The following is a 21,299-nucleotide window of genomic DNA, read 5'->3' on the forward strand; positions in this document are numbered from 1 at the left end:
AATACTTCGCCCCCACTAGCTTTAGCCCTCCCGGAGACGCGCATCCTGAAGGGGCGTGTCCCGTGCCTGATGGGAGACGTGGCAACACATTACGTCATCAAAGTGGGTCTGTGGTTGTTCTTGTTATTAGCTTGTCAAGCTAGCAGGTGAGTACTAAGACTGTTTATGTTTTGTTAGCAACTTTCATACATGTATACGGAGTCGTTTCCTAATTCAAGAAAAACAAATACTCGTTATTTTCTTTTCTAAATGTTTATTCAACGCGTAAGAAGTAACTTTGGACACGTGGACAGCTGATGTGGAACAGTAGAGGTGCTCCTCGACTGAATTGGTTGCTAAAATAATATGTCGGTTTCCAAGGGTTGAGTTTACTTATAACTGACTGGATATAGTTAACGTCTCAACGAAGAAAAGGGAAAAGTTGTGGTACATATTTTGTATTAACATGACAATGGGGGTGGAATACTTTGAATGTAGGGTTGCCAACTCCTTGGAAAAAAAGGGACACCTTGTTGTGCTGCTTCATAAAATAATGCAACCAGCTGTAATCCTATAGTTAGCAACATACTGTAACTAATAGACTGATTTGGATGAAATTTTCAGAAAATGTCCGAAATAGGTCCTTCCTGGAACTAGTACTTTTGTAGTTTTTATGATTTTTTAGAAAAGGGAAAAGTTGTGGTACATATTTCGTATTAACATGACAATGGGGGTGCAATACTCTAAATGTAGGGTTGCCAACTCCCTGGAGAAAAAAAAAGAGACACCTTGTTGTGCTGCTTCATAAAATAATGCAACCAGCTGTAATCCTATAGTTATCAACATACTGTAACTCAGTGTTTTTCAACCTTTTCTGAGCCAAGGCACAAATCCCGAGGCACACCACCAGCAGAAATCATCGAAAAATGAAACTCAGCAGCCGATATTGACAATAAAAAGTCGTTTTCTCAATTGTTGGATATGAATTCGCTATAACTCTTGTCTAAAAGTAGAGTCTACTGTCACGACCTGTTGCAGGTTTTTGACGTTTTCCTGTCTGTCGTGTTTTAGTTCTTGTCTTGCGCTCCTATTTTGGTGGCTTTTCCTGTTTTGTTGGTATTTTCCTGTAGCAGTTTCATGTCTTTTCTTTGAGCGATATTCCTGCACCTGCTTTGTTTTGGCAATCAAGACTATTTAAGTTGTGCGTACGCTATCCTTCTTTGTGGGGACGTTGTTGATTGTCATGTCATGTACGGATGTACTTTGTGGACGCCGTCTGCTCCACTCCACTCCACTTTATTTATATAGCACATTTAAACAACAAAATGTTTCCAAAGTGCTGCACAACAATATTAAACACAATTAAAAACAATATAAAATAAATATGATTAAAAACAATTTCAAAGGGTAAAACCAATTAAAACAGTAAATAGAAAGCAAAAAGCAAAATTTTAAAAACACAGAGGACGACAGAGGACCACACAACTCACGTAGTGTTAAAAGCCAGAGAATAAAAGTGGGTCTTAAGACGAGACTTAAAACACTCCACTGTGGGAGCAGTTCGAACATGGAGGGGCAGAGTGTTCCAGAGCTTAGGGCCGACCACAGAGAAGGCCCTGTATCCCCTGGTTTTAAGTCTCGTCTTGGACACCACGAGCTGTAGCTGGCTCTCGGACCTCAGAGCGCGCGCAGGATTGTAAGTTTGGATGAGGTCCGAGATATACTGAGGTGCCAGTCCATGTAAAGCTTTAAAAACAAACAGCAAGGTTTTAAAATCAATTCTAAAATGAACAGGGAGCCAGTGCAAACTCTCAAGGATTGGGGTTATATGCTGGCGTCTCCTGGCCCCTGTTAAAAGTCGTGCTGCCGCATTCTGGACTAACTGCAACCGGGAGAGAGCTTTTTGGCTAATGCCATCATAAAGTGCATTGCAGTAGTCCAGGCGACTTGAAATAAAAGCATGCACGACTTGTTCAAAAAGGTTAAAAGATAAAAACGGTTTTACCTTTGCTAAAAGACGAAGATGATAAAAACACGATTTTAAAACGCCATTGACTTGTTTGTCAAGTTTAAAATCGCTGTCTATAGTGACGCCAAGGCTGGTGACTTTGGGACGCACATAATTTTGCAATGGTCCCAAGTCAGTGAGGGCCGGACCAAACACTAAAATTTCCGTTTTTCCCTCATTCATTATTAAAAAATTCTGGGCTAACCAAGCCTTGACGTCGCATAGACAGTTGAGAAGGAGTGTCAGGGGGCCGTGGCCTTTTGAAATAGGCATATAAATTTGGCAGTCGTCTGCATAAAAGTGATAAGACACTCCATGCCTCTTAAAAATCTCTCCAAGAGGGAGGAGATATAGAGCGAACAGGATGGGACCTAGAATAGATCCCTGGGGGACACCACAGTAAAGCGGAGCAGAAGAAGAAGTGGCGTCCCCCAGCCTGACAGAGAAGGACCTTTCTGACAGGTAGGATCTAAACCACTCTAATGCAGTCCCCCTGACACCCACACAGTCTCTCAGGCGATCTAAAAGAATTGTGTGGTCGACTGTGTCAAAGGCAGCTGTAAGATCTAAAAGCACTAAAATGGCAGAGCTGCCAGAATCAGATATTAAAAGCAAATCATTAAAAACCTTTAAAAGTGCAGATTCAATACTGTGCAAAGCTTTGTATCCAGACTGAAATGGATCTAAAGTGCTATTTTCATCTAAAAAAGGCTGTAGTTGCACCAAAACACATTTCTCCAAAATTTTTGACACAAAAGGTAATTTAGAAATGGGCCGATAATTTGACAAACTTGTAGGATCAAGACCTGTTTTTTTTTATCAAAGGCTCAACAACAGCTCCTTTACAAAAAGAGGGCACACTGCCAGAAATCAAGCTGCTGTTGATGATGTCCCTAACAGATAAGTCAATAGAGTCCCAGACTTCTTTAAAAAAGCGAGGGGGGACTGGGTCTGTGGGACAGGACGAGGGTTTTAGTTTGTCGACTATTCCTGTAAGCTCAGGCATGGACACAGGCTCAAACTGACAAAACACAGCCGAGCACCGAGTGGCCACATTGAAACTAAATGGAGAAGGAGAAAGATTTGCCCGAATAGTAGCAACACACACTAGTGTTACCATATCTCAGTTATTGTGTAGAAACATGGGGAAACAACTACAAATGTGTGCTTCATTCACTAACTGTGTTACAAAAAAGATAAATTAGAATAATACATAATGTTGGATATAGAGAACATACACACCCTTTATTGAATCACAAATATTGAAATTCAACGATTTGGTGCATTTGCAAACAGCTAAAAATATGTACAAAGCAAACTATAACCTGCTACCCAAGAATGTACAACTATTTTTTTCAACAAAAGAGGATAAATATAACCTTAAAGGAAAATCTAATTTAAAACATGTGTATGCTCGTACAACACTTAAAACCTTTAGCATATCTGTATGTGGAATTAAATAATGGTATGGATTAACCAAAGAAATCAAACAAAGCACCAATATGATTCAGTTTAAGAGACTGTGTTCACAAAGTACCATACACAGAACAAGAATTATGATGAACATCTTGAAACCTTTTATTATTATTTTTTAGACAAAGATTATTTTTGCATTTAATATGCGTATACTTCCAATGGTATATTATTCATTTATTATTTATTTGTTCACTGTTCTGTTACAGAGAACAAGGAAATAGGATAAAATTGCTATGGTATGAAAAGAGGTAAGATTAAATAAACTCAGCTTCTTCCTACTCCTTTTCGGACGTGCTGTAATGAAACAACTAGAAATATGTGATGCATTACATTGTATCGTATTTATGTTCGAAAGAAACTGGAACTGAACTGAAACCAGGCGTGTATGAGGTGTGTTGTAAAGCGGAGTCACACCTACAGTTGTGCTACACTGCTACACTTCCATGATCATTTGTTTATAAGAGAGGGCAAACCAGAATCGCCAAATCCGCATTTTTGACAGTTTCCTAAGAATAAATAAATATATGAAAACACAAGCTCATTTTTTTAAAGACGGCAGGCGTTGGTCTTCTGCGCTGATTCCGTGCTCGCATGCCGAGAATTGACACAGCTTGCTGCAGAAAAAGTGTTAATAGAGAATATGTTCACCCTGTTTGAGTTTCATCCAAATCCTGTGAACTAACATCTTAATATACTGTGTATTACAGTTAGTTTCTTCTCCTTCTTACGTGGACGTTAAAGGCTAAGGAGATGATGGAAGAGAGCGGGATTGAGACTACGCCTCCAACCAGCCCGACACTTTCTGTGAGTGCAGCAGCTTTAGTCAGCTCTCCACCAATGAGCATGGGTAAGAAGACGATGTGTGTGTCTAAAATCATTTTCACTGTTTTTAATTTTTCAAGGTACATTGTTCAGTCTCCCCAAGATTTCCTGATGTTGCGATTGATTCAACCAATCCCCTTGAATGATCATTTTGGCGAATTTAATTTGCCTCTGAGCAGCGCTCAAACGGTCACGTCAAATGTGTAATCAAAACTTATGTTTGTTTCTTGTGTAGACGCAACAATAACAAGTGTACAATATATCAACTCTTTGTTGATCAAACAACAAAATTGTCGTCCTCCCACGTAGCTCAGACCTACTTCCTGTTCCTGTCTAGAGCACTAAGCCTGCTGGGTAATGTAGTGTGGTATAAAAAAATTTACTTCCCAGTTTACATGTATTTGTATATTTATTTTACATTTATTTATCCAGGGTAAGACAATTAAGTCATTGGTATATATTGTATATATGTTATAGACATAATATAATATATCTGTATATATAGTATTCTGTACACATATTATGTATATATTCGTATATATGTTAGATTTTTTTTTATCGCTATATTAGTCTATTTATACCTGCAATGTCCTTTCCATCATTGTAACTGAGCTACTGTGTTGAACAATTTCCCTTGTGGATCATTAAAGTTTGTCTAAGTCTAAGTCTAAGTGTAAGTCTAAGAACATATTTTCAGTCGTAATGCTGACCTAGCAAAGATGCAGCATTTACATGGCAGAGATGTTGAAGTGTGATGATAATCTCTCATCGACTCTCATTTACCAACAAAAATTAGCACTACAAATTGCTCTCAACAGTTTACAAATGCACTTAACGTGTGGGGGTAAATGTGTTGGAACATCATTCAATCAATCAAACTTTATTTGTATAGCACTTCTCATGCACAGGCAAGTGGAAACACAAAGTGCTTTACACCAGGAAAACAAGTGAAGAAAACACACATGCTCACACAGCAATTTTGACAATAACAAAACATCGCATGGCACTAATGCCACACTGGAGAATAACTAAAGTTAAAAGCGTCTAAAAATAGTATAAAACATATTTTAAAATGTATTTAAAAATATAATATAAATAATACATTAATAAATAAATAAAAACATGACATTGGGAGAATAATAGTAGTAATAATAGCAATAAATAAAATGGTAAGTAACAGAATAACAATTAAGAACTCAAGAGTTTAACATGATCAGTATAAGTCAGATTAAAGAAGTGTGTTTTAACCTTTTTTTTTTTTTTAATATCAACGGTCTCGGTAATCCTGAGGCTGTTTCACAGGCGGAGACTGTAGTGGCTAAATTCCTCCTCACCTTGGGTCTTTGTTCTGGTATATGGTAAAGATAAAAGTTTGGGGCCAAAAGACCTTATGATCTGCAAGAGTTGACAAAGGAAAAGCAGGTCAGATAGCTAAGAAGGCACAATTCCATTAAGATGTTTAAAAACTAATAATAGAACTTTAAAATTGACCCTGAAGTAGATTAAAAACATTTAAATTACAGGCTGTAATGTAACAAAATAGGTAAAAAAAAAAACATTTTTGCAAGGCGCTGTATATATATTGAAGTCGTCACTGCTATTTTGTTCCAGACATAGTCGAAAATAAACTTCATAAAACATTATATAGGTTCACCTGCATTTGGTACACCTGTATAAAAAAAATCTACTTTTAGCAGCATTTATGCCACTGCATGTTGCATGTTGGTGTTATAATGCACATTCCAAGATTAGAAAAAAAAATACTTTATCCTACCCTTTTCTGCTTTTTCTCATAGCCTGAAGCAGAGAAGAGGAGCTTCTCCATCTCTGGCTGAGAGCTTTACTTAATGTCCAAATAAGTCTGTCCACCTTTGTTTTAATGCCAGACGGAAAAACCCTGCGAACAGAGGCATCTAAAATTGCTTGCAAGCTCATGCCAAAATGCATGAACCTTATAATTTGACGCTTTGGCATTGTTTAACACTAGTATGAAACTTTGTAACATTTACAAGTCAGAAGAGACAAAATTCATCATAGGCCCCTCTTCATCCATCCATCCATCTTCTTCCACTTATCCAAAGTAGGGTCGCTCGATGTTGAGGTCCCCTTTGCTATCATAGGTCCCCTTTAAACAATATTTTTTAGCTTTAACCTGCGGGATGAAACCGGAGTAGAACATACCGTATTTTACGGACTATAAGACGCACTTAAAATCCTTTTTTTTTCTCAAAACTCGACAGTGCGCCTTATAACCTGGTGCGCCTAATGTAAGGAATCATTTTTGTTGAGCATACCCACCTCGAAGCCATTTTATTTGGTACATGGTATAATGATAAGTGTGACCAGTAGATGGCAGTCAAACATAAGAGATACGTGAAGACTGCACTATGATGCGTCTCAAGTAAACAACACCAACATTTTAATTGTTCCATTGAAAATATAGAACATTAAACACGGTGCTGAAAAATCTACCGTCCTTGCACGCTACACCGCTACAATAAAGATGACGGGGAGAAGACGCTGCCGAAGGTGAGCCACGTAAATAAGACCGCCCACAAAACGGCGCATCCGGAAGCGACAGTCAGAAAGCGGCTTGAAGATGATCTGTAAAACATAATCCATGTAACATTTCGACCAAAGAACCACCATTACATGTTATGTAGACCACAAGGAAGTGGTTTCACTTTAGAAAAAAAAAAATAATATGACTCCTTTAATGCGCCCTATAATCCGGTGTACCTAATATATGAAAAAAGAAAAAAAATAGACCATTCATCGGCAGTGCGCCTTATAATCCGGTGCGCCCTATGGTCCGTAAAATACGGTACATCCACATGCTCCATTGTGCTGCCCTGTGAAATTGATTTCATGATTATTTTTTGAAATTGTTTTGACATTGTGCTTTTAGACACAATGAAGAAACCAGTATTAAATTGTGTGTTTCAGGTCTGTCCAGCCCCGTTTTTCCTGCAGGCTCCAGTTCAGTGTCCATTGGCTCCCTCTCAATCAGTGCTCCACCCCAACCCGGTCCTTCCCTTCCTGCTTTTAGCGGTCCCATTGCTCCACCGTCCATTTTTCCTCCTCCATCTTCACTTGCTCCTCCTTTCAGCACCGCCTCTCCCTTCCCCGCTGTTCCTGCCGTGTCAGTGCCCCCCCCGGCCTCTTCCACTGGACCACCGCCCATATCCTCTGGTGCACCTCCCGTCGGGCCGCCTCTTACCAACTACTTCCTGAGCTCAGGATATGATATCACGCGGGGTCATGCTGGTCGAACACCGCAGACACCGCTCATGCCAACATTCTCCAGCCCTACCTCGATTTCAGGTATATTTTGTACAAACATTTCTATAACACAACAGTACTGTTCTTATAGTGTAGTCTAAAATAGTTCCTTTTAATAATGCGTTGAATCACATTATTTCACCAAGTAGACTCTGCACATCGTTTGAGATCTGTATTCAGCACAATTTGGAATACCGTACACTCGATGGAAATGATTGATCTCCTTGCCTGCTGCAAAACATTCTTATGTACAAAGACTAGTTATGTGCCCATGAAGCACACAGACGAGTCCTTTTTCTTTAAGAAAATACTCCTAAGCCCTTATTCTAGTTTTATAATGCCCCTCTCTAAAAATGTGCCTCCTCAAAAATGTAAGACAACACAACAAAATTCAGCTAATATCAAAGGTGGGTAGAGTAGCCCAAAAAATTACTCAAGTAAAGGTATTGTTACTTTACAGTACTATGAGTCAAGTAAAAGTAAAGAGTAGGGATGTCCGATAATATCGGCAGTCCGATAAATGCTTTAAAATGCTTTAAAATGTAATATCAGAAATTATCGGTATCAGTTTAAAAATTATCGTATCGGTTTCAAAAAGTAAAATTTATGACTTTTTAAAACGCCTCTGTGTACACAGACGTAGGTAGGAGAACAGCGCGCCAATAAACCTTAAAGGCACTGCCTTTGCGTGCCGGCCCAATCACATAATATCTTCGGCTTTTCACACACACAAGTGAATGCAAATCATACTTGGTCAACAGCCATACAGGTCACACTGAGGGTGGCCATATAAACAACTTTAACACTGTTACAAATATGCACCACACTGTGAACCCACACCAAACAAGAATGACAAACACATTTCGGGAGAACATCCGCACCGTAACACAACATAAACACAACAGAACAAATACCCAGAACCCCTTGCAGCACTAACTCTTCCGGGACGCTACAATATACACCCCCGCTACCCCCTACACCCCCACCTCAACCCCGCACCCCCGCCCACCTTAACCTCCTTATGCTCTCTCAGGGAGAGCATGTCCCAAATTCCAAGCTACTCTTTTGAGGCATGTTAAAAAAATAATGCACTTTGTGACTTCAGTACGTGCATTTTTTTCCATAACTTGAGTTGATTTATTTTGGAAAACTTTGTTACATTGTTTAATGCATCCAGCGGGGCATCACAACAAAATTAGGCATAATAATGTGTTAATTCCACGACTGTATATATCGGTATCGGTTGATATCGGAATCGGTAATTAAGAGTTGGACAATATCGGATATCGGCAAAAAAGCTATTATCAGACATCTCTAGTAAAGAGTAGTCATCCAAATAATTACTTGACTCGGTAAGTATTTAGTAAAAACACTACTCAACTACTGACTAAAAGGTGAGTAACGATTAATTTACTATTTTGTAATGGTACTTTACTACTTACACTACGACCTGTGTGTACGTGCATATAAGAGACAGAGAGAGACCCTACTACAGCTTTTACTACTCACCTCTAACTAATATTAGGAGACCAACAGAAGCAAACCATTTTAGCCATTGAGATTTCATAGTTTTGCTTCCATTTCTAGATGTAGTGTCCAGCCCCATGGTTCAGCAGCCTGTCATGACAGGTGCTTTGGATGCCAGATCTCCAATCACATTTCCAGAGGAGCAGGAAGATCCCAGGGTCTTTGGAGAGAACAATTCCGGCGGAGGAATATGGGGCTTTTTCAAGGTAATACTGATCAAATGTGTTTACATCAGTGCTAGTTGCTGCCCAAATACTACTACTACTAACGACTATTTTGATAATTATCGACTATCTTAACAATTAGTCGACTAATTGGATTATGAAGTGTACACATATTCAGTTACTCTAATGTAGCCATTGGTTTTTAAATTCATCTTGAGATATTTTAGGCATGTGTAACTAACAATAAAGATGGCTACTTCATTTAGATGTATTTATTTATACTTCTACTGTGCTGCTCATTAAGGTGTTGGAAAAATAAAAACTACTAAAATGTTGTCCATTTAAAGGGGTTATATAATTTTTTAGTTGTGGTCTATAGGCTGTTTTCATTGAACGATCAATGAAAATAAACGCAATAATTTTACTGGCCTGAATAAGTTGCAAGTGCGTTTGATGTCTTCATCTCTCGCCTTCGACAAGTCAGCAAAATAGTTCGCTCTGAGCATCGGGTTTAGCACTTTTCCGCATTTGTTTCATAGTGGGAATCATATGAATGGAGTGAGCCCTCATGTAATCTACTATCTCTGTTTGGGGAGGCGGGCCCGCAATCATACACACACCCCTTGTACAAGTCAGCTTTATGTAAACAAAGGACAGTCAACATTAGTGCTGGACTGGTTCACAAAATCCATGTTTTGGATTTTCTCATGGTTTTGAGACACAATGTTCGTTTCGGTGTACATTGTTCATTTTAACACCCCAGAGTACCTTTTTAAAATTATGTGTGAATGTAGACTGAATGAATAATGGGCTCTCACAGTTAAACGCTACGCAAGTGTCTAGAAAGGCCATCAATGCCCACATGCACTAAAGTACTTCATGATAATTGTATGTGCAATTAAGATAATTCAATGTGCAATCACAAACTTCTATTTTTAACTCATCCTGAAACATGCAATATATTGTGCTTATTTATTTATGTGTTATGTTTACGTTATGCAGTGCGCATCTTTTTGAAGCGTGGTTTGACGCATGATACTGCATGATACTGATATCCCACACTATGCAAAAGTATTTGGCCACCCATCCAAATGATCAGAATCAGGTGTCCTAATGTCTTGGCCCGGTCACAGGTGTATAAAATCAATCACTTAGGCATGGAGACTGTTTCTACTAATATTTGTGAAAGAATGGGCTGCTCTCAGGAGCTCAGTGATTTCCAGCGTGGAACTGTCATAGGATGCCACCTGTGCAACAAATCCAGTCGTGAAATTTCCTCGCTCCTAAATATTCCAAAGTCAACTGTCAGCTTTATTACAAGAAAATTGAAGAGTTTGGGAACAACAGCAACTCAGCCACCAAGTGGTAGGCCACGTAAACTGACAGAGAGGGGTCAGCGGATGCTGAAGCGCATAGTGCAATGAGGTCGCCGACTTTCTGCACAGTCAGTTGCTACAGAGCTCCAAACTTCGTGTGACCTTCCAATTAGCCCACGTACAGTACGCAGAGAGCTTCATGGAATGGGTTTCCATGGCCGAGCAGCTGCATCGAAGCCATACATCACCAAGTCCAATGCAAAGCGTGGGATGCAGTGGTGTAAAGCACGTCGCGGCGCCTCTGGATTCTAGAGCAGTGGAGACGCGCTCTCTGGAGTGATGAATCACGCTTTTCCATCTGGCAATCTGATGGACGAGTCTGGGTTTGGAGGTTGCTAGGAGAACACTACATTTCGGACTGCATTGTACCGAATGTGAAATTTAGGAATGGGATGGCACTTCAAGTTCATATGTGAGTCAAAGCAGGTGGCCAAATACTTTTGGCAATATAGTGTATATGTTAAGGACTGCTCTAACTGCATGCCCGTGGTGTGAAACCTACACAGTGTAATCTGTGATTCTGTTCTGTGCTGTTTTTTGTTTTCTCTAGGGAGTTGCAGGAAACACTGTCGTAAAATCAGTCCTGGATAAGACTAAACATTCAGTAGAGTCCATGATCACTACTCTAGATCCTGGCATGGCTCCCTATATCAGTAAGCACAACATGTTTATAACCTTTTTTTTTTTATCTGTTTGTCAAAACATATGACACTTCAGACAACATCAAATGATAAATGTCCCAATCCGGTGGGATCCATTAGGCCTGACAACAATCCCATTAAATAATGTAATCTTGCTTACAGAGTCTGGAGGGGATATCGACATTGTGGTGACTTCAGATAAAGAGGCGAATGTTGATGCAGTCCGAGAGGCCTTTCAGGAGGTGTTTGGGATGGCCATGGTCACTGGGGAAAATGGTCTGTCCAATATTGCTCCACAGCCTGTGGGCTATGCAGCTGGGCTCAAGGTATGTCCACTGCACTTTTTATAATTGCAAAGTTCTATTGAATTAAATACACAGGTTGGGCAAAACAATTACACTGATAATCAAAATATGATTCTAAATAACGCACAATTCCTTATTTATCACTGACAATATTGTTATCTATTTTGTGCGCACACATTAAGAGCAGCTTAATCATCTGACATCTGAACTGGAACTGTGTTCATTGCATGTGTAACAGGTACACTACTGATCCTGCATAGTTTAAAATCCTACAATGCTACTTTGCTTTGTACAATGGGGGGAATCATTTGATATCCCACTGATTTTGTAAGTTTACTCCCTTAAATGTAGAACTGCAGCTATCGTTTATCTAAGTAATCAAGTTATCTATGCATTAGTTTGTTTGATTATTTGATTGGATACAACACACTTTATAGACTTAACGTATATTTTAGGGATAATAGTTGAAATAAACAACAATGTTTCTGCTTACATAACCTTCATTCTTTTTCTTCTAATAACTGCACATCATCAATGATGAAATTGCACTTTAAATATTCATTTAAAAAAATGCAAACTGTCCGCTGTTGGTCACCACACAGATCACGACACGCACACACCACCGCCGTCCAGAAACTATGTCCACGTATATAAAGTTCCCGGCACTCCGCAGTCCAAATTGTATCAATGTTTATTAGTAACACTCAATAAAAAATTAATCAAAGCAACTGAATATGAATCGAAAAAATTATCTCATCGATTTAATCACTTCATCTTTGCAGCCCAACTTGAAAGACATGAATGGTCCAATTTTAAATGGTCATTTTTATGGTAGCTTAATTTTGAAATAGAATTATGGAAGCAAAAACGTTAAATCAATCAAGTCAAATAAATTGTATTTATTTAGCCCTTAATCACAAATGTCTCAACGGGCTTCTCAAACTCACAACAACATCCCCTAATAACGCCACATCTGGGCAAGGAAAAACTAAAAAAAACCTTGAGAAGAGACCGCAGATGTTGGGACCCCCTTTCCAGGGTGACTAGCTGCAATGGATGTCGAGTGGGTAGAATTTTTGAATTGTTAAATTAATAGTTAAATTAATTATCAATGGAGGATGAGGCTCAACAAGTTACATGTTAGTAAGAGCAAGCAGAAGCAGACCAGAAGGCATGCCAATTGCTAAACTAGCCACTGAGCTAGCTTAAAACAACTGAAGAAATAAGTGCTAAGTAAAGTTTAAGAAGTTTAGATGGAAGCGTGTTACAGCAGAAAGTAAGCGGTTATTAACAAGAAATTAAACAAGTAGATTAAAAAGAGTAAGAGAGAGGATAATTCATTGATGTCTGTTTCTGTGGAATGGCACGGCGTACACGTAATGGGATGGTGGATCAATTCATTTATCGGTAGTGTCGATACTAAGGGTAGTATCAGTATATAATCAATACTAAAGACAAAATCAGTGTTGTGTTGGAACAAGTCGGCTCATACACGAAGGACTTTAACGGCAGAAACCAAAAGATTGGAACACCCCTAACTTTAGTGGTTCTACTATATTTTCATGCCTTTTTGTTTTGAAAACAAGCATTGCATCAATTATTTGAACCATTTTGTTGACCAAAGTGATGGTGAGCAACAAAAACTTTCCAAAATCAAGTAAAATATGACTCACTTTCTTTTTCTCTGTTGTGCAGGGGGCTCAGGAGCGCATTGATGGTCTCAGAAGATCTGGGGTGATCCATGAGAAGCAGCCAGTGGTCTCTATGGAAAACTTTATTGCGGAACTCTTTCCTGAGAAGTAAGCAACAAAACCAGTTTTTGAGGTCCTCTAAACAGAATGTTTATTGTATGGCAGCAGGGCTCCCGAGTACTTCTGTGACCAGTATTGTTGGGCAAGATACTGAACGCTTAGTTGCTCCTGATGCTGTCATCAGTAGGTGAATGATGTCAAGCACTTTGAGTACTTTAAAGAGAAAAGTGCTAGACAAAGTGAAAGTGAATAATTTACTATTTCTATCTGATTCTGTTATGCTGAACAAGTTAGAAAAGGAACATCACTTAATTATAATTGTACAATTCAACATATGTGAAAAAGAGTATAAAGAAAAAAAAAAGTAAAATCAAAGATGTAAAAATGTTTTTTTATATCAACGACAGACTGTATATAGCTTGTGCAGTGTTAAAGAACAAACAAACATTTAAAAGGATAAAAATAAGATACACATAAATAATACAATTCATTTTTAATAATTACAATTTAATAATGAAAATATTATTAATACAAAAAAATTATGTTTGAATAGCTGGGGATAAGTTGATTGGCAACACTAAAATTGGCCCTAGTGTGTGGATGTGAGTGTGAATGTTGTCTGTCTATCAGTGTTGGCCCTGCGATGAGGTGGCGACTTGTCCAGGGTGTACACCGCCTTCCGCCCGATTGTAGCTGAGATAGGCTCCAGCGCCCCCCGTGACCCCAAAGGGAATAAGCGGTAGAAAATGGATGGATGGATAGCTCAATATTTCCAAAACTTTCAAGTTGAATATATAAACATTGCAGTAAAAACTTTAATTGCCCAATTTTTTTCAGTGTTGTCTGTGCAAAGATTATTCAGTAACTTGTTAGTTAAATGTATTCATTAACTAACCTTCTGACCGCCAAACATCTATCCACATAGCGATTATGTATACTGTGCAATATTTTATCACTGTACATAGGAAAAACTGACATCAAATCCAAACTGCACGAACATAAAACATTAACCCCAGCTAGTCGTTACAGTGTAAATTGATATCATTGCGCATTATTGACAAGTGATGTACTCAAAACTCGTCAACCGGAAAAAGACTTTGATTACCGAAAACAACGCTGCAGAAACCGAATGTAAACAAAACGCACGCCATTATCTGGAACGTTGTCAGCATGTCTGCAATGTGGACGTAGTTTTAATATATCCCAGATACTGTATACCTGCTGACAGCCATCTACAAAATGTGCAAATATCAAGAGGACAGTGGTGGCTTTTAAGGAGGGAAAATCCGACATCATGCTCGCCTCTTTCAGTGACTGAAGTGAAGTCTCTAAACACGACTACATTCCATAATACCAACAGAAGAAGATGCTAGTTGCTTTAAATGAAAAAGTAATTACCGGTAAATGTCTCTTGAACAAAGTACAAAGTACATTGTACAATCAGCAGCAACAATTGAAAATAAATTATATATTTTGGCATATTTTCAAAAATATATGCATAAATATATATACATGTATAATATATATACATTATATATATTATTGCTAATAACAGATTTGTTTTTAAATGTATGAATACATTTTTGGAATACATTTTTGGAGCCTTTTTAAAGAAAATCATATCATCGCAAATTATTCAATGACATCATGATAATATGGCCCTGCGATGAGGTGGCGACTTGTCCAGGGTGTACGCCGCCTTCCGCCCGATTGTAGCTGAGATAGGCTCCAGCGCCCCCCGCGACCCCGAAGGGAATAAGCGGTAGAAAATGGATGGATGGATGGATCATGATAATAAGCGGTAGAAAATGGATGGATGGATGGATCATGATAACCACGCCCCCACCGCCACACGTATCTTGGCAGTCGAGGGGGAACTCTGTGTATATACACTATATATATATATCTTTATATATACAGTACAGGCCAAAAGTTTAACCACACCTTCTCATTTCAATGCGATTTCTTTTTTTTCCATGACTATTTACATTGTAGATTGTCACTGAAGGCATCAAAACTATGACACCTGTGAAGTGAAAACCATTTCAGGTGACTACCTCTTGAAGCTCATTGAGAGAATGCCAAGAGTGTGCAAAGCAGTAATCAGAGCAAAGGGAGGCTATTATGAAGAAACTAAAATATAAACCATGTTTCCCGTTATTTCACCTTTTTTTGTTAAGTACATAACTCCCCATGTGTTCATTCATAGTTTTGATGCCTTCAGTGACAATCTACAATGTAAATAGTCATGAAAATAAAGAAAATGCATTGAATGAGAAGGTGTGTCCAAATATATATATATAAATATACATACACACACACACACACACATATATATATATATATATATATATATATATATATATACAGTATATAAATAAACATAAGGGGTAATGTTTGACAATCTTTTTATTAACAAAATAAAGCTGAACTGTAAACGCACGCACATGACTTGCACACAGAGGCATATTTGGCTCAATCTAAAAGTTTTTAAATCAAAAAGTTTGCAAATAGAGGGGTTTGTAAATCGAGGTTCTACTGTGTGTTCTCTTAAACCACTAATGGAAACATAAACTAGCTGATGGTGTTCATGATATATTCTTTGGTTTGCAGAATGTAACTTTGCGCAAGTTGAGAACAGCCCTTTGATAGGCATTTTTGTACATGATTAAAGCACTATTTTTTGTAATAATCGCATGCATTAACTTTGATGGGCCTAATTTTTAAAACTATTGTTATACTGTACATCTGCAAAAAATTACAAAAACTTGTGTTAATTTTGGCATTATGAGGTTTTATGTGTGTGGAATTCTGGAGATTAAATAACTTTCTGAAATAACACAATGGGGAAAAAGTGAAGCACTTTGAATACTTTCCGGATGCACTGTAGTACTACAAGCATATGTTTTGTATGCATGAGGTTTGTTGCACGGTATGCAGGTCTTATGTACAGTCCAATCAAAGCTTGGCTTTGCATGCTTAACTCACCTCAGACAAACCGTGTGCACACTTAAAGTTTGCACCCAGTATCTTTTTCTTACCTTTTGGTCCGGGCCAGAGTACCGCACTATAATTGTGAATGCAGGCTCATGTAGGTGTACACAAGTCTCATGCCTGAGAATGCTGGTTTTCCCTGCAGGTGGTTTGACATTGGCTGTTTGATCCTGGAAGACCCGGCTAATAACATCAAAGTGGAGGTCTTCACCCAGGCAACTCCTTTGGCACTGGAACATGTCCAGCAGGTACATATCAATGCTCACCTGGAACAGAACACCACAAATAACTATGTGACATGAAAACAGGTCATTATTGGTTGTTTTCCTTCATGTGACTTTTGAACGGAAGTAAATCAAGGGGTAGGTCACCAAACCAATATGGCTACTGAGCAGCAAACAGAGTGCAAACTATCTGTGTATGCCAGGGTCCTAGATCCATCCATCCATTTTCTACCGCTTGTCCCTTTCGGGGTCACGGGGGTTGCTGGAGCCCATCTTACCATTAAAAAGCAAATACAAGCAAAAAAATCTAACTTTGCAATGGAATCTATCCCTATACATTATTTTTTTAAATGTCGAGTGATCCCAAGGATTATCTGTCCGTCGCATTCCCAGGCATGTCGAACTCTGGTGCTACAGATGCCTTTCCACACGAAAAAACAGAAAAATATGGAATAAGGTGTACAACTTATTTGTGTGTGGCTGGGTCTTTTAAATTGATATCAAGACTCTCACGGGTAAATATGCATAGTTTTTTTTCCAGTAAGGTTGCATTTATTGATTTTACTTTGTGTCTACAGCCATGTTTGTTGCACGCGTGGTTTACGATTATGCCTGTTTTTTTTTTGTCTTTATCAAAATATAACTAGAGATCTCAACGTTGTGTATGTGCTGAAAGTTTCATTTATGATTGCTACCTTTGGTAAAAACATAACTCTTTTAGGTTTCGCTCACATTAGCTTTCTTTTATTTAGACTCGCCAAGTTGGTGCTTTCGAAACACTCGTAGCAAAAATGCATTTTCAAATCCGAAACAAGATAAAATACAAGTAATAAAAAAATAATACTTAAATGGGAAGCACTTAACGTTAAAAGTATATCAAACAAATCTTTAACAAAGTGATCACTGAAAACTTGTGCCGTCTTCGACTCTGCTTGCTAACTTTTCTTGTCGTTTTTCATAAAATCTTCTACTCTTTTGCCTTTCTTGATTACCTCTGGAAGTATTGTAAGGAACTTGTATCCTTTTCCCATTTTGAACTGTTCCAACAGCCTAAAACACTGACTGCAGGATACTCAGTTAACAAGACTGTCAACCGTATTAACACTCCTTTTTTTTTGTTCTGACAGCTTTTTTCGGTTTTATCACATCATTTTGTTTGTTAGTAATTATTAGTAATTTGCCTAAAGCACAGGTGTCAAACTCTAGGCCCAGGGTCCAGCTCTGGCATGCCACATCGTTTTACGTGGCCCACGAAAGCCTCAGAAAGTGTCAGTTTGCTGCCGCACTGTCTGTAAAGAAAGCTAACAAATCTGAAAATAAGTTTCTCTTTTTTGAGTTGATGTACTAAGATATCACAGCAAGTATGCACTCTTTTCAGTTTATCCAGGGTGTGTTGCCGTAGTCAGGAAGTAGTCTTTGTCATTATGTTGAATGTGCCAGTCTCGTCTTTTGAGTTCACAAATTGTTTATACTAGAGATGTCCGATAATATCGGACTGCCGATATTATCGGCCGATAAATGCTTTAAAATGTAATATCGGAAATTATCGGTATCGGTTTCAAAAAGTAAAATGTATGACTTTTTAAAACGCCGCTGTGTACACGGACGTAGGGAGAAGTACAGAACGCTAATAAACCTTAAAGGCACTGCCTTTGCGTGCCGGCCCAATCACATATTATCTACGGCTTTTCACACACACAAGTGAATGCAAGTCATACTTGGTCAACAGCCATATACAGGTCACACTGAGGGTGGCCGTATAAACAACTTTAACACTGTGACAAATATGCGCCACACTGTGAACCCACACCAAACAAGAATGACAAACACATTTCGGGAGAACATCCGCACCGTAACACAACATAAACACAACAGAACAAATACCCAGAACCCCTTGCAGCACTAACTCTTCCGGGACGCTACAATATACACCCCCCGCTACCCCCTAAAAGGCCCCCCCCCAATCGCCCCCACCTCAACCTCCTCATGTTCTCTCAGGGAGAGCTTGTCCCAAATTCCAAGCTGCTGTTTTGAGGCATGTTAAAAAAAATAATGCACTTTGTGACTTCAATAATAAATATGGCAGTGCCATGTTGGCATTTTTTTCCATAACTTGAGTTGATTTATTCTGGAAAACCTTGTTACATTGTTTAATGCATCCAGCGGGGCATCACAACAAAATTAGGCATAATAATGTGTTACCGGTAATTCCACCACTGTATATATCGGTATCGGTTGATATCGGAATCGGTAATTAAGAGTTGGACAATATCGGATATCGGCAAAAAAGCCATTATCGGACATCTCTAGTTTATACTGTAAGTATTGTATTTACTGTATTAGACAATCGCTGTTTGATTGTAGAGTGCATCTTATCTGTATTTTGCGAATGCTAATCAGTAGCATGTACTGTATATGTAAATTGGCATCAAACAAGCGTATTTTAAAAAGTGGAGCCTGTAAGTTTGAGTGTTTTAACTGGTTTCGAGGCTACAACCAAACATGACGTCACGTATAGCAATTATGGTACCGTCTGGTTTTTGATACCCGGTGGTAACGCTGGATTTACCAATTACCAAATTGTCACGAATAATGTTATAAAACAAATAACAAACTTGGCTTCGGTGGAAAGCTAACACGTTCATGCTTCTACCGCTAAAACTCACTGAAGAAGTCACACAGCATCCAGTCCCAATGTCACTTTTAGACCAAGATTAATCAATGTTGACCTTGTAGCTGATTAGATACACTTAATTTATTTTCTTGTTTTTTTAAAGCAAACTAGCCAAGACTTTAAAAGATGGTTGGATGGGGAAACTCAATTTTAAATCAACGCAAATAAAATATGTTTGTCATCTGCACACAGGCTCAGTCCCAGACCCCTCCAGACTACAGCCTTCGTTGGTCTGGTCTTACAGTTACAGTAGGTGAGATCCTGGAGCGCAGTCTGCCCAACATCAATAGAACAGAATGGCATTTGGCCATGACAGGGATGGCACAAAGGCAGATGATTCAGAGTGCTGCCAAAGCTTTGGCTGGAATCTACAAACAGAGGCTGCCACCCAGAACTGCATGAGGCTTTATTGCTATGTGTGTCATCCACTGAGGATTTGATGACATTTTGCAGAAGGAACTTAAGATAACTGGTAGGTGATGTCTCATGTTATTCCTTAATGGGCAAATTTGTGAAGATCAGTGCTCATTAACATTCCAGCCCAACTGGATTTTACTGTAGCGTATCACTTACAAAGGTCCTCTTAAGAAGTATATACTGTATATCGTTTTAGCATCTGCTCAACCTTTCTGAGATTATACTTTGTGATGTATATTAACAATTGAAACATTCTTATGCTGTCATTCCCAATAACAGTTGAAAAAAAAAAAACAGTTTTTGTGAAGCACATGTATGGTCACAGGCCGTATTGAACCTATTCCTTGTGGGTCATTGTTTTGTAAAAATCTAAGATGGCCTCCACAATAGCTCCTTTAACTTGTGATAAACTGTACGTCCGCACATTTTTTATTATTATTATTATTAACAGTAGCATCCGTGCCTCACAGTGTCTTTCGGGGGGAAATCTGGTCCTTGGATAAATGTACAGTAGTCAATGACTCCTGACCTAGACTACTGACGTATAAAACATAATGCCAAAAGAGTTTGCCTTAATACGGTCTCTGCCACATGAAAGAATAAAATGATAATCAAATGAGGGTGTGTGTCTCAGGGGTAGTTCTTGTTTAATTGGTCCACAGACTGTGTTTACACCCACATGACGAGTGAGAAATAGATCTTTAAATGTTACATTGTGTTTTCTCAGGACATTCAATCGATCGCAACTGGACTGTTTGGTTTGTCTTAGAAGACGATTCATACGCCTCTCATCCGAGTCTGCTTCATCAGTTCGTGCTCATACACTTAGATTGGTGAGATCTAGTCTTAGACTTAGATTGTTTAGATTTAGTCTAGCTGCTGGTGCCAAAACCCCAAATATTTATACTCCAAAAACCATACTTGCCAACCCTCCCGAATTTTCCGGGAGACTCCCGAATTTCAGTGCCTCTCCTGAAAATCTCCCGAGACAACAATTCTCCCGAATTTCTTCCGATTTCCAGCCGGACCTGAGTGAGGAGAGCCTGTTGTCACGTCCACTATTCCTCCTTATAAACAGCGTGCCGGCCCGGTCACGTTATAACATCTACGGTTTTGGAGCTCAGTGCGCAACTGCACACACAACAAGAAGGAGACTATTATATATGTCTCCGTTATCCACAGGTTTATCTATAACCCATAAAGTAGGCAGGCACAGAGCTATTTATCAGCGTGTTTATTCCAGCCGGCACGTTAATTTACTGACACACAACATCGGGATTCCCATCATGCATTGCTTCAAAACTACGGCACCTAGTAATGTCCAAAAACATAACAGAGACGAAGCAGAAGAACGAAGAAGAGACAGTCATGGCGACGACGAGTAAGAAGAAGTACGCTTGCAATTTCCAAAATGATTGGAAACAAGAATATCAGTTCATCCAGGACAACTCGAAGGGGAAGGGGTATGTTAGGGAGAGATGGAAGATTCCAGACTCTGGTGCATTTGATGAAGGCACTTTTGTGCGTGCCACACAAAATGCATCATCAGAGAGGGTGTTCAGCATGGTTAGAAAGATAGTGACAGAGAATAGAACGAGGATGGACAACTCAACCCTAAACTCACTCCTTTCCTGCAAATTAAATTTCACAGATGCTGCC

At 38.9% G+C, this 21,299-nt stretch overlaps 1 protein-coding gene across 3 annotated transcripts; it reads left to right on the forward strand.

The window, feature by feature from the left end:
• Nucleotides 1–21,299, forward strand: prrc1 (proline-rich coiled-coil 1). Of its 3 annotated transcripts, none has more exons than XM_061980726.2 (9): nt 1–146; nt 4,171–4,310; nt 7,232–7,609; nt 9,155–9,300; nt 11,185–11,287; nt 11,438–11,601; nt 13,276–13,379; nt 16,471–16,573; nt 19,416–21,298. In XM_061980726.2, the coding sequence occupies exons 2-9, from the start codon at nt 4,214–4,216 to the stop codon at nt 19,623–19,625; spliced, it is 1,305 nt and encodes a 434-aa protein (XP_061836710.1). In that variant the 5' UTR covers nt 1–146; nt 4,171–4,213; the 3' UTR covers nt 19,626–21,298. The 3 variants fall into 3 exon arrangements, with proteins under 3 accessions (XP_061836710.1, XP_061836711.1, XP_061836709.1); XM_061980727.2 differs by having other exon boundaries at nt 122–146; nt 4,205–4,310; nt 19,416–21,299; XM_061980725.2 differs by lacking the exon at nt 1–146 and adding an exon at nt 177–312.

This window comes from Nerophis lumbriciformis, linkage group LG20 (genome assembly GCF_033978685.3).
Source record: "Nerophis lumbriciformis linkage group LG20, RoL_Nlum_v2.1, whole genome shotgun sequence".
NCBI lineage: Eukaryota > Metazoa > Chordata > Actinopteri > Syngnathiformes > Syngnathidae > Nerophis > Nerophis lumbriciformis.

Excerpts from the sequence above, each read along its gene's own strand:
- prrc1 (XM_061980726.2), top strand. The coding sequence starts at position 4,214 with ATGATGGAAGAGAGCGGGATTGAGACTACGCCTCCAACCAGCCCGACA. Across the intron at positions 13,380-16,470 it reads GCGGAACTCTTTCCTGAGAA|GTGGTTTGACATTGGCTGTT; the intron begins GTAAGCAACAAA and ends TTTTCCCTGCAG. Across the intron at positions 16,574-19,415 it reads CACTGGAACATGTCCAGCAG|GCTCAGTCCCAGACCCCTCC; the intron begins GTACATATCAAT and ends ATCTGCACACAG.